The sequence below is a fragment of the Spermophilus citellus genome (genome assembly GCF_964194105.1).
Source record: "Spermophilus citellus genome assembly, chromosome: 1".
In the NCBI taxonomy this organism is placed as follows: domain Eukaryota; kingdom Metazoa; phylum Chordata; class Mammalia; order Rodentia; family Sciuridae; genus Spermophilus; species Spermophilus citellus.
Window position 1 is genome coordinate 270,560,524 of NC_138182.1, and position 23,455 is coordinate 270,583,978.

Genomic DNA, 23,455 nt, shown 5'->3' on the forward strand with positions numbered 1-23,455 from the left:
AAATATTTTTAATCACTATAGGACCTAAAAAAGTTTTCATATCCATTTCGAAATCATTATCTTGCCTTAATCAAAAATTTTAAAAAGGTGAGAAGGAAAGCCAGGAGAAAGTGGAAAGGGATATGAGAAACTGATCTCCCTGGGGGGGAAAATTCTAACCTCTTAGATCAATTTGTACTTTAATATGGAGCAGTCTATTACTATGTTCATAAGAACTTATAATAAAATTTGTCCAACCAGTGAAATGCATATGATGTATCTGAAAAGAACTGGATAAAAGTCAGACAATTTGACTTTAAGAGAAAATATGCTATTAATAAACAACAGTACCTCTACTAAATTAATCCTTTCCTTTTGGGCCTTAGTTTGCTCATTTGGAAAATAAAGATGTGTATAACCAGATGGTTTACAGAATTTCAAGTACAGAATAAAATTTTACCCTATGAATCTCACATGTCTACTAAATATATACTTACTTAATTCAATAAATTCTGCAATGGTGCAAATATATAAAATTTAAATTTTTTTACAAATGAATCATTCCTCTTATTTTCCAAGGAAATATATGCAAAGAAACTTACATTCTTTATAAAGCAGAGAATGCATTCCTCATAAATCAATGAATATTAATTAAGGGAAAAGCCACAGAATGTATTCATCATTTAAGTTTAATCATCTTTTTGGCATGATAGGACAAACATATATATAATAAATTAAATAAGGACTAGGTAATAAATTTGTAGAACTGATATGAAATTACAGAAGCACTTAAGTTCTCTCAGGGTAACATCTGAAATTTGAGTTTAGTCAGGAAAATGAATACAGTGTGAAAGAGGTGAAAATGAAATGACAAGAGTAGGAAAGAAACAACAACTGAGGTAGTAGTGGCAGTCTGCCTACACACATGGAGACATAAAAAGACAGAAACAGGTGGTTAAACCAAAAATGAGCTCTAAATGTCAGTGTAAGCAGGTTCTACTTAATACTCACTAGCCTATGTCACTTTGAAAATTTGGATACTGGGCTCTTGTTCTGGTGTTGTCACTATCTGGCTGTAAATCAAGGACATGAAATTCTACCAAATCCTTATAGTTGTAATAAGAAATTACATATGAAAAAAATGATGGCTTAAATTAGTTGGATAGAAAAAAGTGTAGAAATAACTGACTAGTAGGAAAAGTACACAGAAAATGTGTAAGACTAAAATATAAAGGACTGCCTGGATAGAAGGGGGAAAGGGAAAGAAAAAAATTAGAGACACTGAAAGAAACTATCAGATAATCTCCAAATGAATGAGATAAGTGAAAGCTGAGGATAAGTGACATGAGTATTCCTTAATTATTCCGAGTAAGTTAACTGAAAGCCCTCCCCGGAAAATTTCTGCTTTTCCTTTAAAATGTATCAATTATTTTATAGAAAAAATCAATTTTTTCATACATACATACAAAAAAAAAGTGACCTAGCAATTATAACACTAAACATTGATTCCTAGTAGTTTAATTGCCAAGATGGTATTGGAAAAAATAAACATGTAATATTAGACGCTAAAATTACAAATAAATTTAGTTGGGTTGGGGTTGTGGCTCAGCGGTAGAGCACTTGCCTAGCATGTGTGAGGCCCTGGTTTCAATCCTCAGCACCACATAAAAATAAACAAATAAAATAAAGGTACTGTGTTCAACTATAACTAAAAAAATAAATATTTAAAAAAATGAATTTAGTATCTCTGGCCAATAATGGTCACTATTTATTAGCAAATTTGCTTTATCTTTAACCCTTTTGGCTAAACCAAAGAAAAACCCTTGGTCACAACTCTTCCTCTGAGCCGGTATCTACCGTGAGAGCATGCAATTTTCCTACTCTTGGATTCACAAATAATATCTAACTCAAATTTCTCTATTAGAAGACAAATGATACTTTTATTATGGTACTTTTGTTTTTAAGAATGTTTACTTTTATTGAGTATGCGCAAGAAAATTTTGAGGGTCCCTAGGATATTTTCAGAAGTTCTACAAAATTAAAAACTTAGGCAAGGCACAGTGGCACACACCTATGATCCTAGTGGCTCAGAAGGCTGAGGCAAGAGAATCCTGAGTTTCAAGCCAGCCTCAGCAAAACCAAGGTGCTGAGCAACGCAGTGAGACTCTGTCTCTAAATAAAATACAAAATAGGGCTGGGGATGCGGCTCAGCAGCTGAGTGCCTGAGTTCAATCCCTAGTACCCACCCCTCCCCCGCAAAAAAAAAAAAAAAAAAAACAAAAAACAACTTTCCATAGCAACACAAATCAAAGATATTGTCGTTTAAACTCTTATAAGTATATACTGAAATTTTTTCTAGAGGTTCCAGTGCATATGTTAGTACAAAAGACTGAATATAGAAGCAATTATAATAACCTAGGTATCTTCTATCAAGTTTCATTTTAAAAGACTGGCAAAAATCTAAAACAATGAAACTCTTAATTTCCCTTTTCTGGAAAACAATTATTTCCTAAAATTAATATCTACTTGTAATGATTTTATTGTTCTTTTAACATTAATATTTTAACTCCCAATATTATAAATATGGAGATATATAACCTCCAAGCCCAAAGAGTTGTTCTGTGTTCTTCAGAAAGAAATTCTGTTTTCTTGACTTGAATATTCATAGTATTAGGAGGGATTATATGAATAGGCAAAATTTAGAATTCATTTTTAAATTTAAAATATGAAAAGCCAAACCACAGTCCTGAGATAACAGTTTACCTATAACAAAAAGTTTCAGAATCTATCTCCAATATCACTCTTACTTTTCAAACTTCTTTTAAGACTCAACTTTTCCATTTATTTGTTTCTTACTATGGTCAACTGTGGGTACTATTACTAAGCATAAGGTTCACAACTGGAAGAAAAAGGAAAAGGATGGAACGCAGTTAATAAACTAACTCAACAACCCATAATTTTGGAGCATTCACTAAATTCAAAGTAGAAAAGTGGTAAAGAACTATAAATTTCAACTGTTAAATAATTTTAGACATTTTTACATAATGAACATAAACTGCACAATTTTTATGAAGGAGGAAATACCATACTTTTCTCAGGCTGTGTCCCAACAAAATTTACCTTCACTCTATTCCTTGGTCATTAGGGCATAACATTCAATAACAACAAAAAGAATTCTCATGAGCATCTTTATGGATTTAGCACATTCCTAAGAAGTTCAAATTATAACCTTTTATCCTACACAATAGCTTGAGTTGTTTTTGCACTTGCCCATGGACTATATTCAAATTCACCTTCAAAAACAACAAACTTGTAATACTTGTGACAACTACTTTGTAGTATTAACTACAAGCGTGCAATTAAGAGAAAACCAGGAAGGAGAGCAAGTAATTCTTTCTCTAATAACTTATGAAATATATAATTACATTTACACTTATAATGTGGGAAAGAAATACTCTTCACAATGAAGATTTTGTAAGAAATATTCTAACTACCCCCCAATCACACAGAATAATTACATAAAATATTTATGCTTACCTCAAAAATTAACACATCTATTTAATTTATATTACTTTAACAAAATTAAAATGTTTAAAGAAAATTTAAGATATGGATATTAATAGAAAGATTTCACAACCATCTAATCTAAAAACGTAAACAGTTAACACAAAAACCATAAACTTGCCTTTACTCTCACACATAGAGCATACCTTTCTGACTAATCGAAGTGCTTGTGTCCTCTCTACCTCGTTGCTCTGCTGTATGTCAATGCACCTAAATAATACACAAAATATTAATCATTGATAAAATCCTATTACACAACTTTTTTTTTTCTGATAAATCAAAATAATCTTCATAATGTCAATATATATTAAAACTTGAAAACATATTTTTCGAGTACCAGCAAATACTTTAGTTACCCTATGTAGCTCTAGCAATAAAATGTTATTTTAAAAAACAACCATTTCCTTGAAAACTTTAGGGAAAAAAATGTAGTAAGTACTTTATAGGACTACCTCTATTTAAAGAAAGGCTCAGACACATATCTACACCTATAGAATAAACTAACAGAAACCAACTGAAAAAATATTAATGCACCTGATAAAATTCATTTTAGAAAAATTATAATGGGGAAATATTTTAATCCTGCTTTAGTTTGTGATTTTAACCAAGGCTTAAATATGTGTCATAACTGTCTTATACAGTATCTATAAAAATTCTATTTTAAAAAAGTATAATTTGAATTCTGATTTCTCCTCAAAACCTAATGTTTGATCAAATATCACTTAGCTGACATTTACTTGTAAAATTTATTAAATTATCCAATTTGAAAGAGTCTTTGTTTAGCATAACAGTATAATTCATTTTTTGAATTTAGGTTTAGGTAGTAATTCAGTATTCTAATACTTTATATATAGATAGTTTACTATTTAAAAATTGCTGCTTTTATAGTTCAAGTGAAATTAATCTAAGGAAAATCTATTATAAAGTAGGAGATGGGTGTAGCTGGGGTGTAGCTCAAGGTAGAGAGCTTAGTTCCCAGGTTAGAGCCCCAGCATATGAAACACAATAAAACTAAATAGATATAGAATTCCATTTTTGGCCATTACAGAGAGGCTTAAATAAGACTAATCCTCCAGCTAAAAACAATTGTGAAGGTTGGAAAAAAAAAAAAACTTAAAAAACCAATTATTAAAAGAGCAATGGAGGCTGGGTCTCATGACACATGCTTGTAATCCCAACAGCTTGGGAGGCTGTGGCAAGAGGATCACAAGTTCAAAGCCAGCCCCAGCAACTAAGCAAGGCCCTAACCAACTCAGTGAGATCTTGCCTCAAAATAAAAAACATAAAGGGATAGGGACGTTGCTCAGTGGTTAAGCACTCTGGGTTCAAGCTCTAGTACCAAAAAACAAAAACAAACAAATAAAAAGGATAATGGAGAATAATGCCTGAAAAGAAAGCAAAGAAAACTCTATGTTGTATATGTGTACATGTACATGGTTGTGTGTGTGTTTTACTGGGGATTTAATACAGGAATACATTACCAAGCCTTTTTAAATTTTTTAAATTTTGAGACAAGGTCTCCTAAGTTGTTGGCCTTTTATATGTAGATTTTTATATGTAGATATAAATGCTCTTGCCTCAACCGAGTTACTGGGATTACAGAGTATACCACAGCAACTTGCAGGAGCTCTACATTCAACCAGTCTTTTCTCTTGGAGTAAATCTCCAGTCTAAGGGACATAGAGTCCTAAGAGAAAGCAAAAGTCTGTCTGAACTAGAAAGACAGAGGCTTAATTTTGTAGCACCTAAAGTGGCTAGGAGTTGAGGGGCAAAATCCCAAACAGAAGAAAGCACAGGGAAGTAAGTTAAAATATGTATGCAATGTTTTCTTCAAGCCAGTTGCCAGATTCTGTGTTGTACAAAAGCAGGATTAAGACTTGAAGAAACCACACAAAATGCTACTCTCAAAAGTAAAGGTACAGAGCAGAAATGTCAGTAGGTACATAATACTGGAGATCAAATACATAATAAAAAATAAAAAGGCTGGGAATGTATCTTAGTGATAAACCATCCCTGAGTTCAATCCCTGGTACCAAAAAGAAAACCCAATTATGGTTAGTAGGGTGTAATGGCACAAATAGGCTGGGATTATGAGGCAGGAGGATCTCTTAATTTGAGGCCAGGCGGTCAACTAAGGAAGACCCTGTCCCAAAATAAAATAAGAAGAGCTGAGGAGAACCCGTGTTCAATCTCCAGTACTGCCAAAAACAGAACAAAACAACAAAAAGCCCATGACTGATATATTCAAGAAAGTAAAAGGCGGAGAAATAAAGCAGAGACCTAAACATTTTAAAGGATAAAGAAAATAAAACTTAGTAACTAAAATTAAGTATTCAAGAGACTGACTGTCTACTAGCAGGATAGAATAGAATACATTAAGTAGTAAGCAAGCACCCTGAAGTACAAAAATTAATAACTACCACCAAAAAAGGTTGAAAAATATAAGGGCATCAGACACATAGGGGAACGTGAAAAGATCCAACATGTGCATAGATGGAGTACCAAAAAGTCAAACAACAATAATTCATAAGCACTAAAAAAATACTAACTGGTAGCCAAAACAGCTTCAAATAAGAAGGCAAAATAGAGATATTTATACACAAATTAAACATGAAAATTCACCTCTGGTAGTCCTTCATTACAAAAAGTGGTAAAAGAAGTTCATCAAATAGAAAGCAATTCAACACGAAAGCACAGAAATGAAAGAAGGAAGACTACTGGAACAGGTGAATAATAGTAAATATACTTGAAATGTAAAACAATGTGTGGACTATCTTGTGGGGTTAAGATTCAAAATTAAAATGTAACAACAGATAAAAATCATAAAAGAGAAGACATAAATAGCAATAGATTTTTTTTGCACTGTTCTGGTAGTAACAAAAGGGGCAGACCTCAATGTATGAAAGATATATGGCAATCTCTAGGGCAATTATTAAAAGCAAAGACTAAAAACAAGACACTAACACAAGAGGGGGAAAATTCTTGATTATTCAAAAATGACAACAAAATAAATATAAAATACAAGAAAATTTTGACCAAAAGACTATAAATAGCAAGATAACAAACATATATATTCAAAAACTAATAGCAAGATGACAAACTCACAAATAAGTAATTACATTAGATACAGTTCATAAATTATACACATACTAAGCCACCCATACTCTGAATACTTTAATTAGAAGATAGAGATGGTTGAATTAAATATTAAAGTAGAAAAATCTATGATATTTACAGGGCAAAAACTTAGATGTAAGGAGATAAAGCAAAGTGGAAAAAAGATACCACACAAACAATAAATAAAAGAAAGGCATCATTATAAAACATGAACATTTCTTCCTACTAGGAATAAAGAGGGACATTTCATAATTATAAAGGTATTAACCTTTTGAAGACTTAATGAATGCAACATGAAATTTCAAGAAAAACAAAGTCTCAATAGCACTACATCTATTAAACAAATCAGAATTTTTTAAATACCTAAAAACAGAAACTCAGCAAGTGAGATTTAATAGTGAATTCTGTTCATCATGTAGGGAGAAAAATCAACATACATATTACACAAATTCTTCCAGAGAATAAAAAGAAGGTAATACTTCTCTAGTTATTTCATGAAACATATTCCTAATACCAAAACCAGACAAGTTATTAATGGAATTAAAAAAATAAAAGCCTATGCCTCTCATGAAAATAGTTGTCAAAAGTATTATGCAAAATATCAGCAAACCAAATTCAGTTATAAAAAAGTACAAGACAGCCGAGCACAGTGGCAGAAATCTGTAATTCTACTGGCTTGGCAGTAAGTTTGAGGCAAATGGTTCCACTGTTCAAAGCCAGCCTCAGCAACTTAGTAAAGCCTTAAGCAACTTAAGGATACTCTGTCTCAAAACTTAAAAAAAAAAAAAAAAAAAGAAAAAGAAAAAAGGGCCTATAGATGAGGCTCAATGAGGGCCTTTGGGTTCAATCCCTGGGTATAAAAAAAAAAAAAAAGGAGAAGACATAAAAACAAGTAGTGTTCACTTCAAGAATATAGACCAGGAATATAAAGAAAATTTACTAAAAGCCTATTGAAAGTACAAACAAAGGCTAAATATTAAATACTTTCTACCTGAGTTCACGAGTAAAACACTAGTATCATTCTAATAAGTGTTATATTCAAACAACTGCAGTAAAGCAAAAACAAACAAACAAACAAAACAAGGCTAAAAGGCTAAAAAAATTTGAAAGAAAAAATAAAATAGTCATCATCTGCAACTAATGCTTATGTGCATAGGAAATCCAATATAACCTATAAACAAGTAGAATTGCATAATGAATTTGGTGTGGTTGCTAGATAAGAGCTCAATTCCCTTTGCCAATGTTTTTCTATACAGTAATAGCTATAAACAGTAAAGAAAAATATTTTAATTACATTAGTACTATTATTCTTTAAAAACCTAATGCATATGAATAAACTTTACCAACAGTTCAAGACCTCTGCAGAGAAAACAACAAAATTTATTGAAAGAAATCAAAATTTCCAAGAAATTAATATTTGGATGATTCAATTAAAATGTCAATTCATCCCCAATTAAACTACAACTTCAATGCAATCCTTACTAAATTCCCACAAGTTATGCAGAAATGAACAGATGATTCTAAAATTTATATGTAAATGCAAAACCCAAAATAGCCAAAATAGTATTTAAGAAGATGGAGGATTCACATGAACAGATATCAAGATGAATTATAAAGCTAAAGTAGTGAAAACAGTGAGAAACTAGTGTGAGAATAGACAAAGTGACCAACTATAGAGAACAGAGAAAAACATACTTAGTGACCTGATTTATAACACAGGTGAATTTAATCTAGACACAAAATAAAATTTTTGCAATATATGGATACTCATAAAGATAAAAATGAATCATAACTTGATACCTACCTCATACTTTACCCAAAAATCAAATTTGATCAAGTCAAAACAGATGATTCATAGACTTACATGCATAAAGAAAAAAAAAAACAGAAAACACAGATCTCTTTAAAAGAGACAAAAAGCACTTTGAATTTCATTAATCATAAACTTTTGTTCATCAAAGAGTGAAATGGCAAGACAAACTCAATATAGAATATATTCTAATATATATTCTATAAAAAGACTCATGTCCAAAAAAACTGAAGAATTCCTATATAACCCAAAGGACAATCCAATTTATAAATGGGAAAAAGTTAGGATAACCAAATTGGCAACAAGCAAACAAAAGTTCTCACTTACCAAGGACCTGCAAATTAATACTAAAATAAGAAGCCATAATGAAATCCATTCCAAAAAGCCAGATTTGAAGACGGAAAACATCAAATGTTGATGTGGAGAAACTGAAATTCTCATATATTGGTGAAGTAGTATTAAGTCAGAGCAAACATTTGGAAAAGTATTTAGCAGTATCCACTAAAGTTAAACAAGTATATGTCCTCGTAATTCCAGTTCTACATATAACTAAGAGATATAAGAGCATATATGTCCACACAAAGATTTGCACAAGAATATTTAAAGCAGCGTTATTCAAAATAGTTAAGAGCTGAAAATTATTCTGTTGATTTTTCTGGGTTATTTTCTGTGGTCTAATCATAAAATGAAATACTACACAGTACTAAAAAACAAAAATGAATTAACATGGATAAATCTCAGATACCAGTCAAAGAAAAAAGTAACTACTGTATACTTTCAACTGATACTTAGGAACAGGAAAAACGAGTGTATGATGAGAAAATTCAGAATAATATTTACTACTGGTTGAATATATAATGGAGTTCTAATGTCATGCTGAAAATATTCAAAGTCTTCTTACTTCCTGTATATGAATGTAAAAATTGTCAAGCTTTACATAAAAATAAATGTACACTTTACACAAGAATGTTAAAACCTGATATAAAAATTTAAAAACATATAAACTCTAAGAAAATTACCTAGCTATTAAATAGTCCACTTTCAATTTTAGCACCTTCTGCAGAATACTGGAGTCTTGTATAAGATACCGAAGTGCCCGTAGCCCTGCTGCTCGCACTTCTTTTGCTTCATTTAATAAAGCTAAGCGCAAACTGTGTGAAAATAAACAAAAGAATTTTGTTGCATGAGTTTCAAATGCACATAAAATTATACTACAGGCTAAGAAGTATCCTTTATCCAAAACACTTGGGATGAGGAAAGTTTTGGATTCTGCAATTTGGGGGATTTTAGAATTATTTGCATAGACCATACTAAGTGAGAATTCCTAATCTGGAAATCCAAAGCTTTTGAACACTTATATGACACTAAGAAACTTTCAAATTTTGGAATATATTGGATTTAAGACTTTAGGATTAGGTACGCTCAACCTGTATCAAATTCTTCCTCAGTGGAGCTATGTAAAACTTCTAACTATGCATGATTAATTCTACCTGAATTTTGCTTATATAAAAACCATTCACTCCAAACCACAAATTTCACTTAGTGATGGTGGTGTTTTTAATCTTTCCTTCTTGGTACATTCTTATAATCAAACAAATGTTACTGAGTTTTATTCTATCTTCTATGTCTACATTATATAAACAATAGGAAATTAAGTATATCTTTTTCAAGCTATATCATATATGCCTCACAATCTATTCTCCTTCATTTGTCTTATTTGATTCTAACTGTATAAAAGAATCATTTGTTTAAACCAGAAATAAAAATGCTTTATAATGACAGCACAGACCATTTCTTTCAATTTTAATTCCATAAAGAGAACCATAAAGATGAAAATGAAAGTATATTAAATATTATGCCTCTATCAATATGCTTGGGTAAATCAAATTTGCCCTAAGTATACATTCTCTTAGAGATGTAGAGTTATAGATTTCTTTATTCCTGGGCCGAATATGAGAAAAATTCAACCTGGAAGTTTTAGATTTAATTTGGAAATTTAAATTATAAAAATCAAGGTGCTTTTGACCATTAGCTTTGGTTCTTCATGTTTAAAAATTACAATGTATCAACAAAGATTTACAAGATAACAAAACCACTGAAGAGCCTGAATGTTTCTAATGTTGAAGTAGCTTACTTCAAAATAAACTATTAGGGGCTATATTATCTTATTTCTAGTTTAAAATGACTAAAATCCGGAAGAGATGGGGAGGTAAGTGAACAATACTTACCAAATTATGATATCTTCATAGTTAAAGCCCAGTCTTTCTTCACTGTGTCCAATATCACAAAGAAGCTGTTAGAGAAACAAAACAAAGTATGTATACATGAGTTGTGAATTTTTATACATTATATTTTTAAGTTATAAAATAGACATTTTAATAAATATTATGATTTTTATGATTTTACCATAAAATATGCAGCTTTATTTCTTTTAAAAATTTTTTTATTTGTTCTTTTTAGTTATACATGACAGTAGACTGTATTTTGACACATTATGCATACATGGAGTATAACTTCCCATTCTTGTGGTTGTCCATGATGTGGAGCTTCACTGGCTGTGTATTCACATATGAATACAGGAAAGTTATGTCTGATTCATTCTACCGTCTTTCCCATTTCCATCTCCCCTCCCTTCTCTTCATTCTCCTTTGTCTAATCCAATAAACTTCTATCCTCCCCCTCTTATTGTGTATTAGCATCCACATATCAGAGAGGAAAATTTTGCCTTAGGTTTTTTGGGATTGGCTTACTTCAGTTAGCATGATAGTCTCTAGTTCCATCCATTTACCAGCAAATACTGTAATTTCATTCCTCTTTATCGCTGAGTAATATTCTACTTTGTGTGTCTATACACGAGTGTGGGAATATATCACATTTTCTTTATCCATTCATCTGTTGAAAGTCTCCAAGGTTGGTTCCATAGCTTAGCTATTGTGGACTGAGTTGCTATAAACATTGATGTGGCTGCATCACTATAGTATGTTGATTTTAGGTCCTTGTGTATATGCTGAGGAGCGGGAATAACTGGGTCAAATGCTGGTTCCATTTCAAGTTTTCTGAGGAATCACCATACTACTTTCCAGAGTGGTTTATGCAAATTTATTTCTATCATCTGTTTTTTATTTGACCTATCAAATTTAAATTTCTTTAACCCACCTATCCTATTTTCAATAAATCATTTCTATTATTCTATTTCCCCACAGTAATTTTATTGTTTAAAAACTACTTTTTAAGTGTTTACTTTAAAGTTTATAGCATATGTTCCTAGCTTTAAGTCTAAAGAAATTATTTCTATACTATGTTCTCAATAATGTTAAGTCTTAAAATATTCTAACTACATTTATTGTCCTCATATTCCATTTCACTGTTATTTCTTTTTCTATTTCTAAACACCATAAGGCATTATTGTTATTGTTTTAGTTTTTGTAGTCAGTATTTAATCAATATCAATTTATATTTATGCCCCATTAATCAATTATCAATTTATATTTATCATATATTTAACATCTTCATTCCTTTCTTCATTTTAGTAGTTCCTCCTAACTTGAAAATTGTGTTTGTTGTTGCTACTGACAAATTTTGTTGGTGTTTTGATTTAATGTTAGCCCAGCTTCCTAGTTACAATTCCCTTAATTTTAGTTTGAGAATAATTTTTCATTTTAGCTTTCATTTTTGAAGACTATTTTGCTGGATATATAGAATATTAGGTTAACTGCTATTTTATCCCAACAGTTTCAAGCCATTCTTTCTCTTGAGAAATTCACTGTCAGTGTTACTATTGACTATTCTGAAAGTTATAATCTTTTTTCTCAGTTTCTATTAAAGACTTTTTTCCTAATTTTTTTTAGTTTTTTGTTCTTTTCTTTTTTATTAGTACATTATAATTATACCTTAACAGTGGGATTCATTGTTACATATTTGTACATGCAGACAATATAACAATATTGGTAATTTTTTTTCCCCAGTACCTCTCTTGTTCCTCTTATCCCTCACCCTGGTCTTCTTCATTTGTTCTCCTGATCCCCCTTCTATTTTCATGTGATCTCCCCCACATTTTTTCCTTTCTAGATTCCTCAGACGAGAGAAAATATTTGTATGTTTTCTGTGACTTTCTGAGTTTGGTTTATTTTGCTTATCAAAGTGCTCTTAAAATTCTTCAAAAGAATAAAAGTGGAACCATCATATGACCCAGGTATCCCACTCCTTAAGATTTTTCTAAAAGAACTAAATCAGCATATTGTAGTAATACAGGCAAATAAATGTTTATAGCAGCATATATTTACATAATTATTATTTACATAATTCACTAGTCAAATTATGTAAACAGCTCAGGTGCCTGTTAATACATGAATGACACCATGAAGTTTTATTTAGTAGCCATAAAGAGGAATGGAATTTAGGCATTTGCTGATAAATGGATGAATCTGGAGACCACTATGCTAAATGAAACAAGCCAGACTCAGAAAGTTAAGGGTCCTATGTTTTCTCTCTTGCATGGAAGCTAGAGCAAAATAAGGGGATAAAAACAGGGTTGGGAAATCCCATGAAAATATAAGAAAGATGAAGGAGGAGAGAAGGGAGATGAGCAAAGGGAGGAAATGCAGAAAAAAATCAACAAAATGATATCATGTACATATACGAATATACCACAGTGAATTCCCCATTTATGTATATCTATAAAGCACCAATTCAAATAAGTAAATAAATAAATAGAAGGAAGATAAGTAGAGGAAGAGGAACCAGGGGAGAAGAGAGAGGAAAGAAAGAGGAAGTACTAGAGACCAAAATGAAGCAAATTATATTCCATTCATGTTTGATTATGTCCAAATAAACCCGCTAGTATGTGTAACTAAAATGTACTAATAAAAATTGGAAAGGGGTATATATCCCCCCAAAATAAACTTAAAATAACCCTTTTTACTCTAAACTTTTTAAATTTGGATTCATCAGGGCTTAGTGCTGCGGAAAGGCATATGTGTCCAAAAAATGTACATAAGCCTAAGGTACTCTGAAGGATATTCTAACAGGACAATGGAAAGGTCCTGACCCAGTGATTGTCTGGAGTCGGGGGTCTGTTTGTGTGTTTCCACAGGGAGAACAGCAGCCGATTTAGATTCCAGAGAGATTAACTAAAGCGATTTCTACAGACCAAAAAAAAGATGATTTGGCTCAAATCTATAACAGCTGATATTCAGAACTCCAGTTTGGCTATTCTTACATCTGCAACAGTGATTCTCCCACACCTGGAGGCTAATGAATAATGAACACCATTAAGGCCTATTTCAAATGTAAGAAACCTTGGGGCTTACATGTGGGAATACCTTCAGACTCATATGCAAGTTACAGGAAGAAGGATGGGATATCCAAAGAAGAGTCAAACCCAGGTGGTAACCTTTTTTCAATATCTACTTTATTATTGCCTTTTCCCACATCATGAAGTTTTATTTTATTTTTTGAGCTCATACAGACCTAGGTTAATGTTTTTCTAATCAGTTCTATTTTTTGACTGTGGAATTTTTAAACACTGCAATGGAGATTTCACCTGTGAAAAGCTACAAGGCCTTTACTATTATGTTATGTGTTATATGTATTGTGTTATGTGTGCACACTTCTGTTTTGTGTTGTATGTCTGTATGTGCGTATGTCCATATATCATATTTGAGGAGCGCTCATGCCGGGAATAGGGCGGCTCTGGGATTAGGGCGAATCCTGCTGGGAATAGTGCGGCTCCAGGATTAGGGTGGATCCTGCTGCCTCAGGCGCCTGCTACTTTGGAGTTCCTGTTGAGTTCTTCCGGGGATTCCAGGAGAATTGGCTGGAGCCCAGGGAAGGGAGTGTGTTCCCGGGAAGTGTGTGTAGAGTGCCGGTGAGAGTTCGGGAATAAAGAGTTGCTGTTTGAACCTACAAGGCTTTGTGGCGGCTCGGTTATTTTGTGCCCAGCCAGACTGTGGCAAAAAATATTTAAATAAAAATAATTCTCTCAAGTTCTCCATTTTCCTGCAAATAACATAATTTCATTCTTTTTTAAGGCTGAATAAAACCCCATTGTATATTTATGCAACATTTTCTGAATGCATTCATGCATTAAGGCTTTTTTCTTTGTCTTTGGTTTTTAGCAATCTTACTATGATGGGTCCAGGTGTGGTTTCCTTTGTACCCAATGCTGCTTAGGGTAAACAAGAATTACTAAATCTGAATTGATATATTTTATTAGTTTTAGAACATTCTGTACGTTATCTCTTCAAACTTATGTCAGCCTAAATCTATTTATTCTCTTACAGTAATTCAATTATAATATATGTCAGATCTTTTCATGTATACCACAAACCTCTAAATTCTCTATTTTATTCTTTTTTCTCTTATCTCAATACTTCGGCTGAATATTTCTACTGACCTGAATTTTGATGTGTTTAATCTTATATTATCCTTATCTAATAAGTTTTTTCTTAATGAGATTTTAATTCTAGAAAATATATTATTCTCTTCTTGAATTTTCATTTAATCTTAGATTGTCCAATATTCTTAAGAAAATATTAAACTTTTGTCTATTTTCTCCATAGTTTCCTTGATTTACTTGACATATTAATTACAGTTTTTGAAAATGTTATTCTTATTAGCTATTTTCTCTTTTGCTCTAGTCAGGTAATCAGCCCTGTCCTTTGGTGGCTTCTTTGACATCTGCTCATATACCAAACTTGCAGATTCCCGACAATGTCATCTTTCACTAAATACAGTCAGCCTTCTCTCTGTTAGGCCACTGTACAGCGCTGAGTCAAAGTTAAGTGGTTATTCTGGTTAGACTTAGTTGAACTGCTTTTTCCTTGCCCTCTAAGGTTTCAACTGAAAGCTTGTTGGTAAAAGACTTTGTCTTACCAAGAAATTTAATTTTTGTCTTACAAAAATACTAAAAGCTCTACCCTTAATTTTCAAAGATTTTTCTGCTTAGGTTTTCAGTTTCCCTTTCTAGGCAGCCAGTATTCAAGTAAAAAATGAAGTGCAGGGAGAATTTTCTTATGGTTGATGTATCCTATGTCTTCACCGAAAGCTCTGGGCTTTTTTTGTTTGTTTGTTTGTTTTCAGCAATAATAATCCTATGTCTAATGCTATTAAGCCTCAGTTTCCTGCCCTTACTCCATATCAGGAAGTATTCCCTGAGTACAAACTGTTGGGAGAATGAAACTCACTTTTGAAGATTCTCTCTTTTCTGAAATTTTGACTCCTGTACTTCTTGTCCCCTACATGTGCAGTTCTCTGATGCTTTCAAATAGGTTTTCTTAGTAGTTTTCATTGAGAGCGCTGGTCTAAAGCTAGCTACCTAGATTCTCACTTGTATATATAGGGTTTTAATAAGAGTTTTAAACTTTGATTTTAAAAGTTACATAAAACTTTCTCAAGTTATATACTGGGGCTAAATGAAACAGATTAAAGAGTAGTTAAACCATTTGTTTAACACTGTAGATGTAGAGAAATCTCCAAAGTGGTATTAATTCTGCCTCAGTATGAAGTTAGAAAAATCATAACCATATAAAAAAGTGGTCATCAAATCTAATAATATAAGTTCATAACACACTTAGAAAATTTCCTAACTTCTTTAGAGGGCAAAACAAAAACAAAAACAACAAAACAACAACAAAAGAAAAAAAGGAAGGAAGGAAGGAAGGGAGGAAGGGAGGAAGGGAGGAAGGGAGGAAGGGAGGAAGGGAGGGAAGGAGGGAGGGAGGGAGGGAGGGAACAAAAAATATTCTAAGTAGAATAGAGCTGAGAGCAGGAATAGAATACCTGCTCTCATGTATGGCAATATTGCAGATATTGCTTACCAATATTCCTATAAAATCTTTAAAATTTTAAAATACAAACAAAGTATATTCACTTTCCAAAGGGCATGACTTTTTTTGGTCTCATTTTTATTGTTTATGCACCATGTTGCAAGTACTTAAAAACTGAAAATAAGAACTTTTTATACATACATGCTGACTTAAAACAATAATACAAAATTTTCTAAGTTTTAAAACCAGAATAAAAATTTCTATAATTTTTATACCACTAAAAACCCATTTGCACACCTAAAATTGTAAGTGATGTAATAATCAAAAATATTTGCAAGAAGCATGATAGTCAAAAAGTTAAGGCGTATATATATGTTTTCTAAGGCTATAGACTGGGTGGCTTAAAAAACATAAATTTACTTCCTTGTGATTCTGGAGGCCAGAAGTCCAAGATCAAAGTGATGGCAGGGCTTTTTTCTTTGGTAAGACTCTCCTTGACTTGTAACTGGCCATTTTTTAAAATGTATCTTCCCATGGTCTTTTCTTTGTGTTTGTCTGTGTCCTAATCTCATCTTGGAAGAACACCTGATATACTGGATTAGGCCTACCTATATTCCCTCATTTTTCCTTAATTATCTTTCTTAAGGGCCCTATCTCCAAATATAATCACATTCTGAGGTAAAGGGAGTTAGGACTTCAAGCATTTGGGGGAGACACAATTCAGTCCACAGCACTCCATCCTCTCCTAGAAATTAATACAAATAACTTATAATGTAAAGGGTTCAAACAAACCATGGGAAGAATTCTAAGTACCCAAAAGAAGATCAGGCAAAGAAAATATGCAAGAAATTTACTGAGGAAATTAAATGGACAAATAAACAAAATACATTCATGTTTCCTAAATCCTGAATTGAATAAATAAAAAATTCCATTCAGAATAAAAGTATTATTCTAAATTCCATAGAGGAAGAAAAAGCTTATCAAAATAGGAAAAAATCATTTTAAAATGATTGTACCAGATAAAATACAATGCTAATGTGATTATAAACAAAAAATATTTTGTAAAATACATTAGAAAAATGCACCAGGATCAGAACACACTTTTGGAGATTTATTTTAGCAAAATAATATAATATACATAAATAGTGAGTTCAAACACAAGATGCTTATGCCATTATTTACAAATAGTAAAGAACTGGAAATGAATATTCATAAAGGAGGAAACATACACAATCTATTAATATTATGTAATATTAATAGATTGTGTATCTAATATTCTGTAATATTCTGCTTAGTGAGAAAAAGTTTCTAAAAATAAATTTTTAAAAAGCACCTAAAAAATTCTATACATAAAAATTACTTAAAAACAAAAAGGAAAGTGAAATCATATAGATGCTTATATGGTTTAGATATAAGGTATCATCCAAAAGCTCAATGATAGAGTTTAGCAGTGATATGATTGGGTTATGAAAACCTAAACCTAATCAGTGCATTAATTCACTGTATGGATTGACTGGGAAGAAACTAAAGTCAGGTAAGGTATACCTAGAGGAGGTAGGTCACTGGGGGCAGAGTGCCCACTTTCTCTACTTCCTGATTGCTCTTCACACCCTTCCACCATGATGTTCTACCTTACCTCTGACCCAGAGCTATGGATTTGGCCATCTATGGATTGAGACCTCTGAAACTATAAGCCAAACAAACTTTTCCTCCTGTTTCATCAGGAGGAAAATTGCTCACCAGGTCTTTTGGTCACAGCAACAAAAAAATCTGATTAAAATAATGCTATCTTTTGGAGGTTAAATATTGCCCCAAAACTTGTGTCAAAGTCTTGGTTCCCTGTAGGACCTACTGGGAAATAATGGAATCTTTAGGAGTCAGGGCCTAATGAGCAGTCCTTAGGGACTTGCCCTCAAAGGGGATTCTGGGATCATCTTCCCTTTTGGTCCCTGGTTCATGATTTAAGTGGTTTATGCTCAACCATGTACTCCCACTATTATGTGCAGCCTTGCCAAAAATGGGGCCAATAATAATCAAAACTCTGCACCAAAATAAACATTTTCTCTTTATAAGTAATTGTGTCTGGTACTTTTTTATAGCAAAGAAAAGCTAACACAATAGGTAATTTATTTACATTATTTTTCTCTTTCTTCCTTTTTTTTTTTTTTTTGTAGTAGGGATAGAATCCAGAGGCACGTTACCACTGAGCAAATCCCAACCCTTTATGTTTCGTTTTTTAAAAATTTGAGACAGGATCTCATAAGTTGCTGAGGCTAATACTGAACTTGCTATTCTCCTGCCTCAGCCTCCCAAGTTGCTGGAATTACAGGCATGTGCCACCATGCCCAACTAGGTAATTTATTTTCCTCTTTGCACTATTCTGGATTTTATACATGTTCAAAATGAAGATATATTACTACACAATCTAGGTAAAGTGAGATATATGTGGTATTCATAAATAATAACATAAGTCACTGTTAATCTCAAACCTTAGAAAGCAGGTAGCATTTTTATAAGCAAAGCCAACTGAGGCATAGAGATATTAATATAACTTCCCAAGGCCATAAAGCTAATTCAGTAGTGAAATCAGGAACCAGACCAAACCAATAGAGGCCCAGAGCTCACTGTAAAAAGTATTAGTATAATTTTGTATTGAAATTCTTTGCACAGAGGGTAGGGCGAGTAGAAATAAAACAAACTGAATATAATCATCTCATCACAAAAAACGGAAGAGTCTAGAGAACTGCACTCTACCTATATATACATAAATAAGTGAAGTTAAGCAATATTTTCTCCTAAATAACTAGTTTAAAAATGCCATACAAGATAGCCTATTTCAAAGAATTAAGACAAAAAAAACTACACTTTTACTGAAAAATAATTTAATATTTATCCATTTGATAGTTCCCTGGTATTACAGATTATTGGTATTCTAATATTGTCACTATGTAGTAGCAAATAGAAATAGAAAAAGAAAATAAAGGTTTCTTTTCATGGTGCAATGATTACTTTAACCTAATTCTTCTCCCCTGTGGGACAAGGAATCAAACCAAGGGGTACTTTACCACTGAGCTACCTCCCCAGAACTTTTTATTTTTTGAGACAGGGTTTTACTAAGTTGCTGAGACTGTCCTTGAACTGGTGATGTTCCTGCCTAATAGTTAGGACTACAGGCATATGACACCATACCTAGCTAAACTGTAGATATATCGTAATTTTAATGGAAAAATTAATGATGCCTAGAATTTCTTTATATCAACATGAAATTTTGTGCTTTTAAAGTGGGGAAGATGTTTCATTATCTATGATTTACACCTATCAACTCAATTTCTGAAGAAGCAATATATCCATTCTTCTGCTACAGTGGGAATAAATGAAAATATTGCTTTTAAATTAAATGAGCTTATTAGGTATAAACTAAATGTTCTATGTGTAAATAAATTCACATATATCAAGAAAAAGAAATTAGAGAAGTGTTAGCATTTTAAATTCTGGATTATTAAAGAAATATACTTGCAGTATTAGAGTCATCAAGAGTTCTCATACAAGTTTCAAAATATGAGGAATAATTATTTTACTACAAAATTTTTGTGGCAACTTACTCACAAACTTGTCATCTCCTAATTTATATAACCAAGCCCTAAAATACCAATCAAACCCCTTAGGTGTTTTCCTCAATGTAAAGAAATAGTAGAAGAACACTGAGTTGGAGAATTTAAACTATGAGCATCTATCTCATCCTGCATCTAAAACTGACTAAATTAGTAATTAATCTTCAACCATCAGCAGTTTCTTCATTACTGTCTTAGCCATTACTAGTAATATTCTGTCTCCTGTGTTAATGTCATTAAACTATAACTGCCTCCCAATCACACAAGTTATTATATACAATAAATGAATGATTAACTACATTTAGATATTATTAAAGACCTTAGCAAATGTAAGAATTAGCATTAGAGTTGGCACATGAAATGCTAAATTACTATTTATCACATTCTCACTGAGGCAAGGGACCCAGCATGTCATGCGCTTTTTAAATTGGTTTTATAGGATCAGAGTACATATACAAGATGCTATAAGAGATACACTCTCCTTTTTAAGACTAAAAATGGTAAAGATGATATATCTTAGTCATATGGAAAGTATTTATATGAGAATTAAGTCAACAAAAAAGCAGAAATGAGAATTGAAAAGACAATATAATTGATGATGACAATTGTAATATAGCTTAAACGTAGAGCACTTATCTAGTATGCACAAGGTCCCACATTAAATCCCCAGCACCACAAAAAACAAATGAGAATATAATTGATGCTTTCCAGCGCCTGGGTTTTTTTGCTTGAAACTGGGACCCAACATTTGGTTTTCCTAATTATATGGGAAAATAACTTCATTTTACTCCAATTAAGATGAATTAGGTTTACTGAATTTGTTATTTGTGAAATTAAGCATTCAATATCATCAGAAATTCAAAATTATTTTATGAAGGTAGCATTTTAAATTTAAATATAAGCAAAACAAGTACTATATCACAAATATTATTTTTAAATGGGGCAAAAGGCTAAGAATATGGCTCTGTGGTAGAGTACTTGCCTACTATATGCAAGGCTATGGGCTTATTCCTACTACCACAAAAATAAAATAAAATGGAGTAAAGGTTTTGATAACATGTCATTGGTTTGCCAAAAAGAAATCCATGCCCATCATCAGTGAATAAATTTGGTTTTGTTATAATTACTCTACATGGTGCTATTATACAAACACTGAAATATTCCTAAGAGGTTCTCAACAGTATTATATTCTGAAAAAGTTAGAACTATAAATCATTTCTAGATAACAGAATTTTTCCTGCAGTACTTATTAAAATGACCAACTCTTAAAAGGTATTGAGTAGTTTTTAATGTTTTTTCAATTTTACTGATATTGCTCCAAAAGTGAAATAAAAAGTTCCCTAAAATAAGCAACAGAGAATAAGCCAAACAAAAAAAGTATTATCACATATATTAAAATTCCATGGCATATTTTTAGAAAGCAATTTAAATACATAAAAGCCAATTTTAAAAAGTAGATTGATATGTACAGAAAAGGAAAGCATTCTATGGTATACTGAGAAAAGCAAGCTACAAATCAATATGCATACATACTTATATATAACACATATACCTTTATATATAAATACTTATAAGATAGCATGTTCTTGTCTATAAAAATGGTGAAAACATGAGTAAATGATAAATAAATTGAGCACTACAAAAAACACTTCATTTTGTTTATTTCACTTAATTCTCACAAACCAGTGAAACACAAACACATCTACACCTCTATCAATATGTATCCATCTACACATACACAAACACACACAATCTATCTATCTACATTCACTCCTATTTGTGTGTATTTATATCAGAAAAGGATAAGTACCTACTAATAGTTACCTCTGGAAAATCGTATTTTTTGGAGTGGGAAAGAGGGTGGAAAAAGATGTGAGGGAGAACTTTCACTTTTAGTATAAATTCTGCTGTAGCACTTTTTTATGCTTAGCTTCTACTTCACTTAAAAAAAAAAAACAGCAAAATAAACATTCCTTTGGAGCTTTTACCACAAAAACAGGAAAAAACAACTTTTATAATATAAACAAGATAAAACATTTTCATCTTTAAAAATTAGGATTTTAGATTATGAGCATGCTGTCAGTTTTAAAAACAGAATTCTAAAATTATATTCATCAGCAGTCTGCTATACACATTACTTTATCTAGTGAAATGATGTCAGAAAGCAAGCATGGTGTGTGACATTCACATGATTAAAGGATCACATCACTAGCTGCCTCTCCTCATACCTTAAAAGGAAGTTTTAGAAATAAAGTTCACCCTATACAACATTTTAGCATCACTGGTCTACTTAAGTAACTCAACACTAACAGCTACGGTTATACTTAATAAAAAAATAAATAATAGTGAACACAAAAGCTCATATTTAAAGGCCGGGGATATAGCTCAGTTGGTAGAGTGCTTGCCTCGCATACGCAAGGCCCTGAGTCAATCCCCACACCAAAAAAAAAAAAAAAAAAAGTGTAAAGTCTTCTCAATCTAAGAGTCTTCTCAATCTGATACAATTAAACAGCTTTGGGGTATAAAGTAATGTGACTAGAAAAGTATAACATATTTCTTGTGTTTGAGAAACTAAGTTTAAAGTGATAGTAACCTATAACAAATATCATAGGGGACAGTGACCAAATAACCCCACTAGCCTCCTGGAATCATTATATTTTTTTCTTATTCTATAAAGCTATTTTTGGATTTCTGAGAATTTCTAAATTTTACTCAATGATGGAATGAACTTACAGATTTTATAGGAATAACAACTCAATAAATATTTATAAACCTAGGTCTCTAAGAAAATAAGATTTAGAGACATAATTAAATTCAATAAATGTTTTGTGCTAAATCAGTGAATAATTTTTATAATAAAATCTATAGACATTTATTTACAGCATGGTTCTTAACTAGCGGAAATTCTGTCCCCTAGGGAACATTTGACAACACCTAGAGGTGTTTTTGTTTACCACAACTGGTATGTATGTGTTGAGGAAGGAACTACTGGTATACATATTTTATATATATATATAAAATAGCAGGATATCAGGCCAGGGATACTGCTAAACACCCTACAATGCAAGAACAACTTCCCCAAACAAATAATTATCTGGCCAAATATGTCAAAAGTACTGACATTAAAGATAACCCTGATTTACTTTAACATCTTATCAATCTGCAACTCAAATTTTGAGTTCACTAAAAAACAAGAGAAGTGGCAAAAAGTACAAAACAAAACAAAAAAAACAAACTGCAGGTTGACATACATTGCTATGAAGCATATTTTGTGTGTCAGGCACTACACAAAGACTTCAACTCTAAGGACAAAACATCTCTAAGTAAAGAAATTATCCCATGATTTGCCTTGCTTGTTAGTCAGAGATGGGCTGCAAGACTCCATCTGTTTGATCTAATGCTCATGCTTTTCCCATTACATCATTAAGTAGCCCAAAGAAATTTTAATCTAGTCTAAAGTTCACAAATGTTATTCATGGGACAGCCTCTCTGACCTCATCTCAGGGTACAGTCCCTTTTAGTGTAGACAATTACTAATAAGGTTGGCTATCTGTTTGTTAAATCCATAGATGATTTAAGATCATAAATAAAAAAGCTGCTACTAACTG

At 31.8% G+C, this 23,455-nt stretch overlaps 1 protein-coding gene across 2 annotated transcripts in view; it reads right to left on the reverse strand.

Moving 5' to 3' along the window:
- RICTOR (RPTOR independent companion of MTOR complex 2) overlaps positions 1 to 23,455 on the reverse strand; it is a 118,063-nt gene that overhangs the window by 49,586 nt on the left and 45,022 nt on the right. For both annotated transcript variants that reach the window (XM_081310525.1, XM_081310526.1), the window contains exons 4-6: positions 10,699 to 10,763; positions 9,490 to 9,621; positions 3,690 to 3,753 (exon numbers count right to left, since the gene is read on the reverse strand). In XM_081310525.1, the coding sequence (XP_081166651.1) occupies positions 3,690 to 3,753; positions 9,490 to 9,621; positions 10,699 to 10,763 (261 nt within the window). The remainder of the gene's footprint in view (positions 1 to 3,689; positions 3,754 to 9,489; positions 9,622 to 10,698; positions 10,764 to 23,455) is intronic.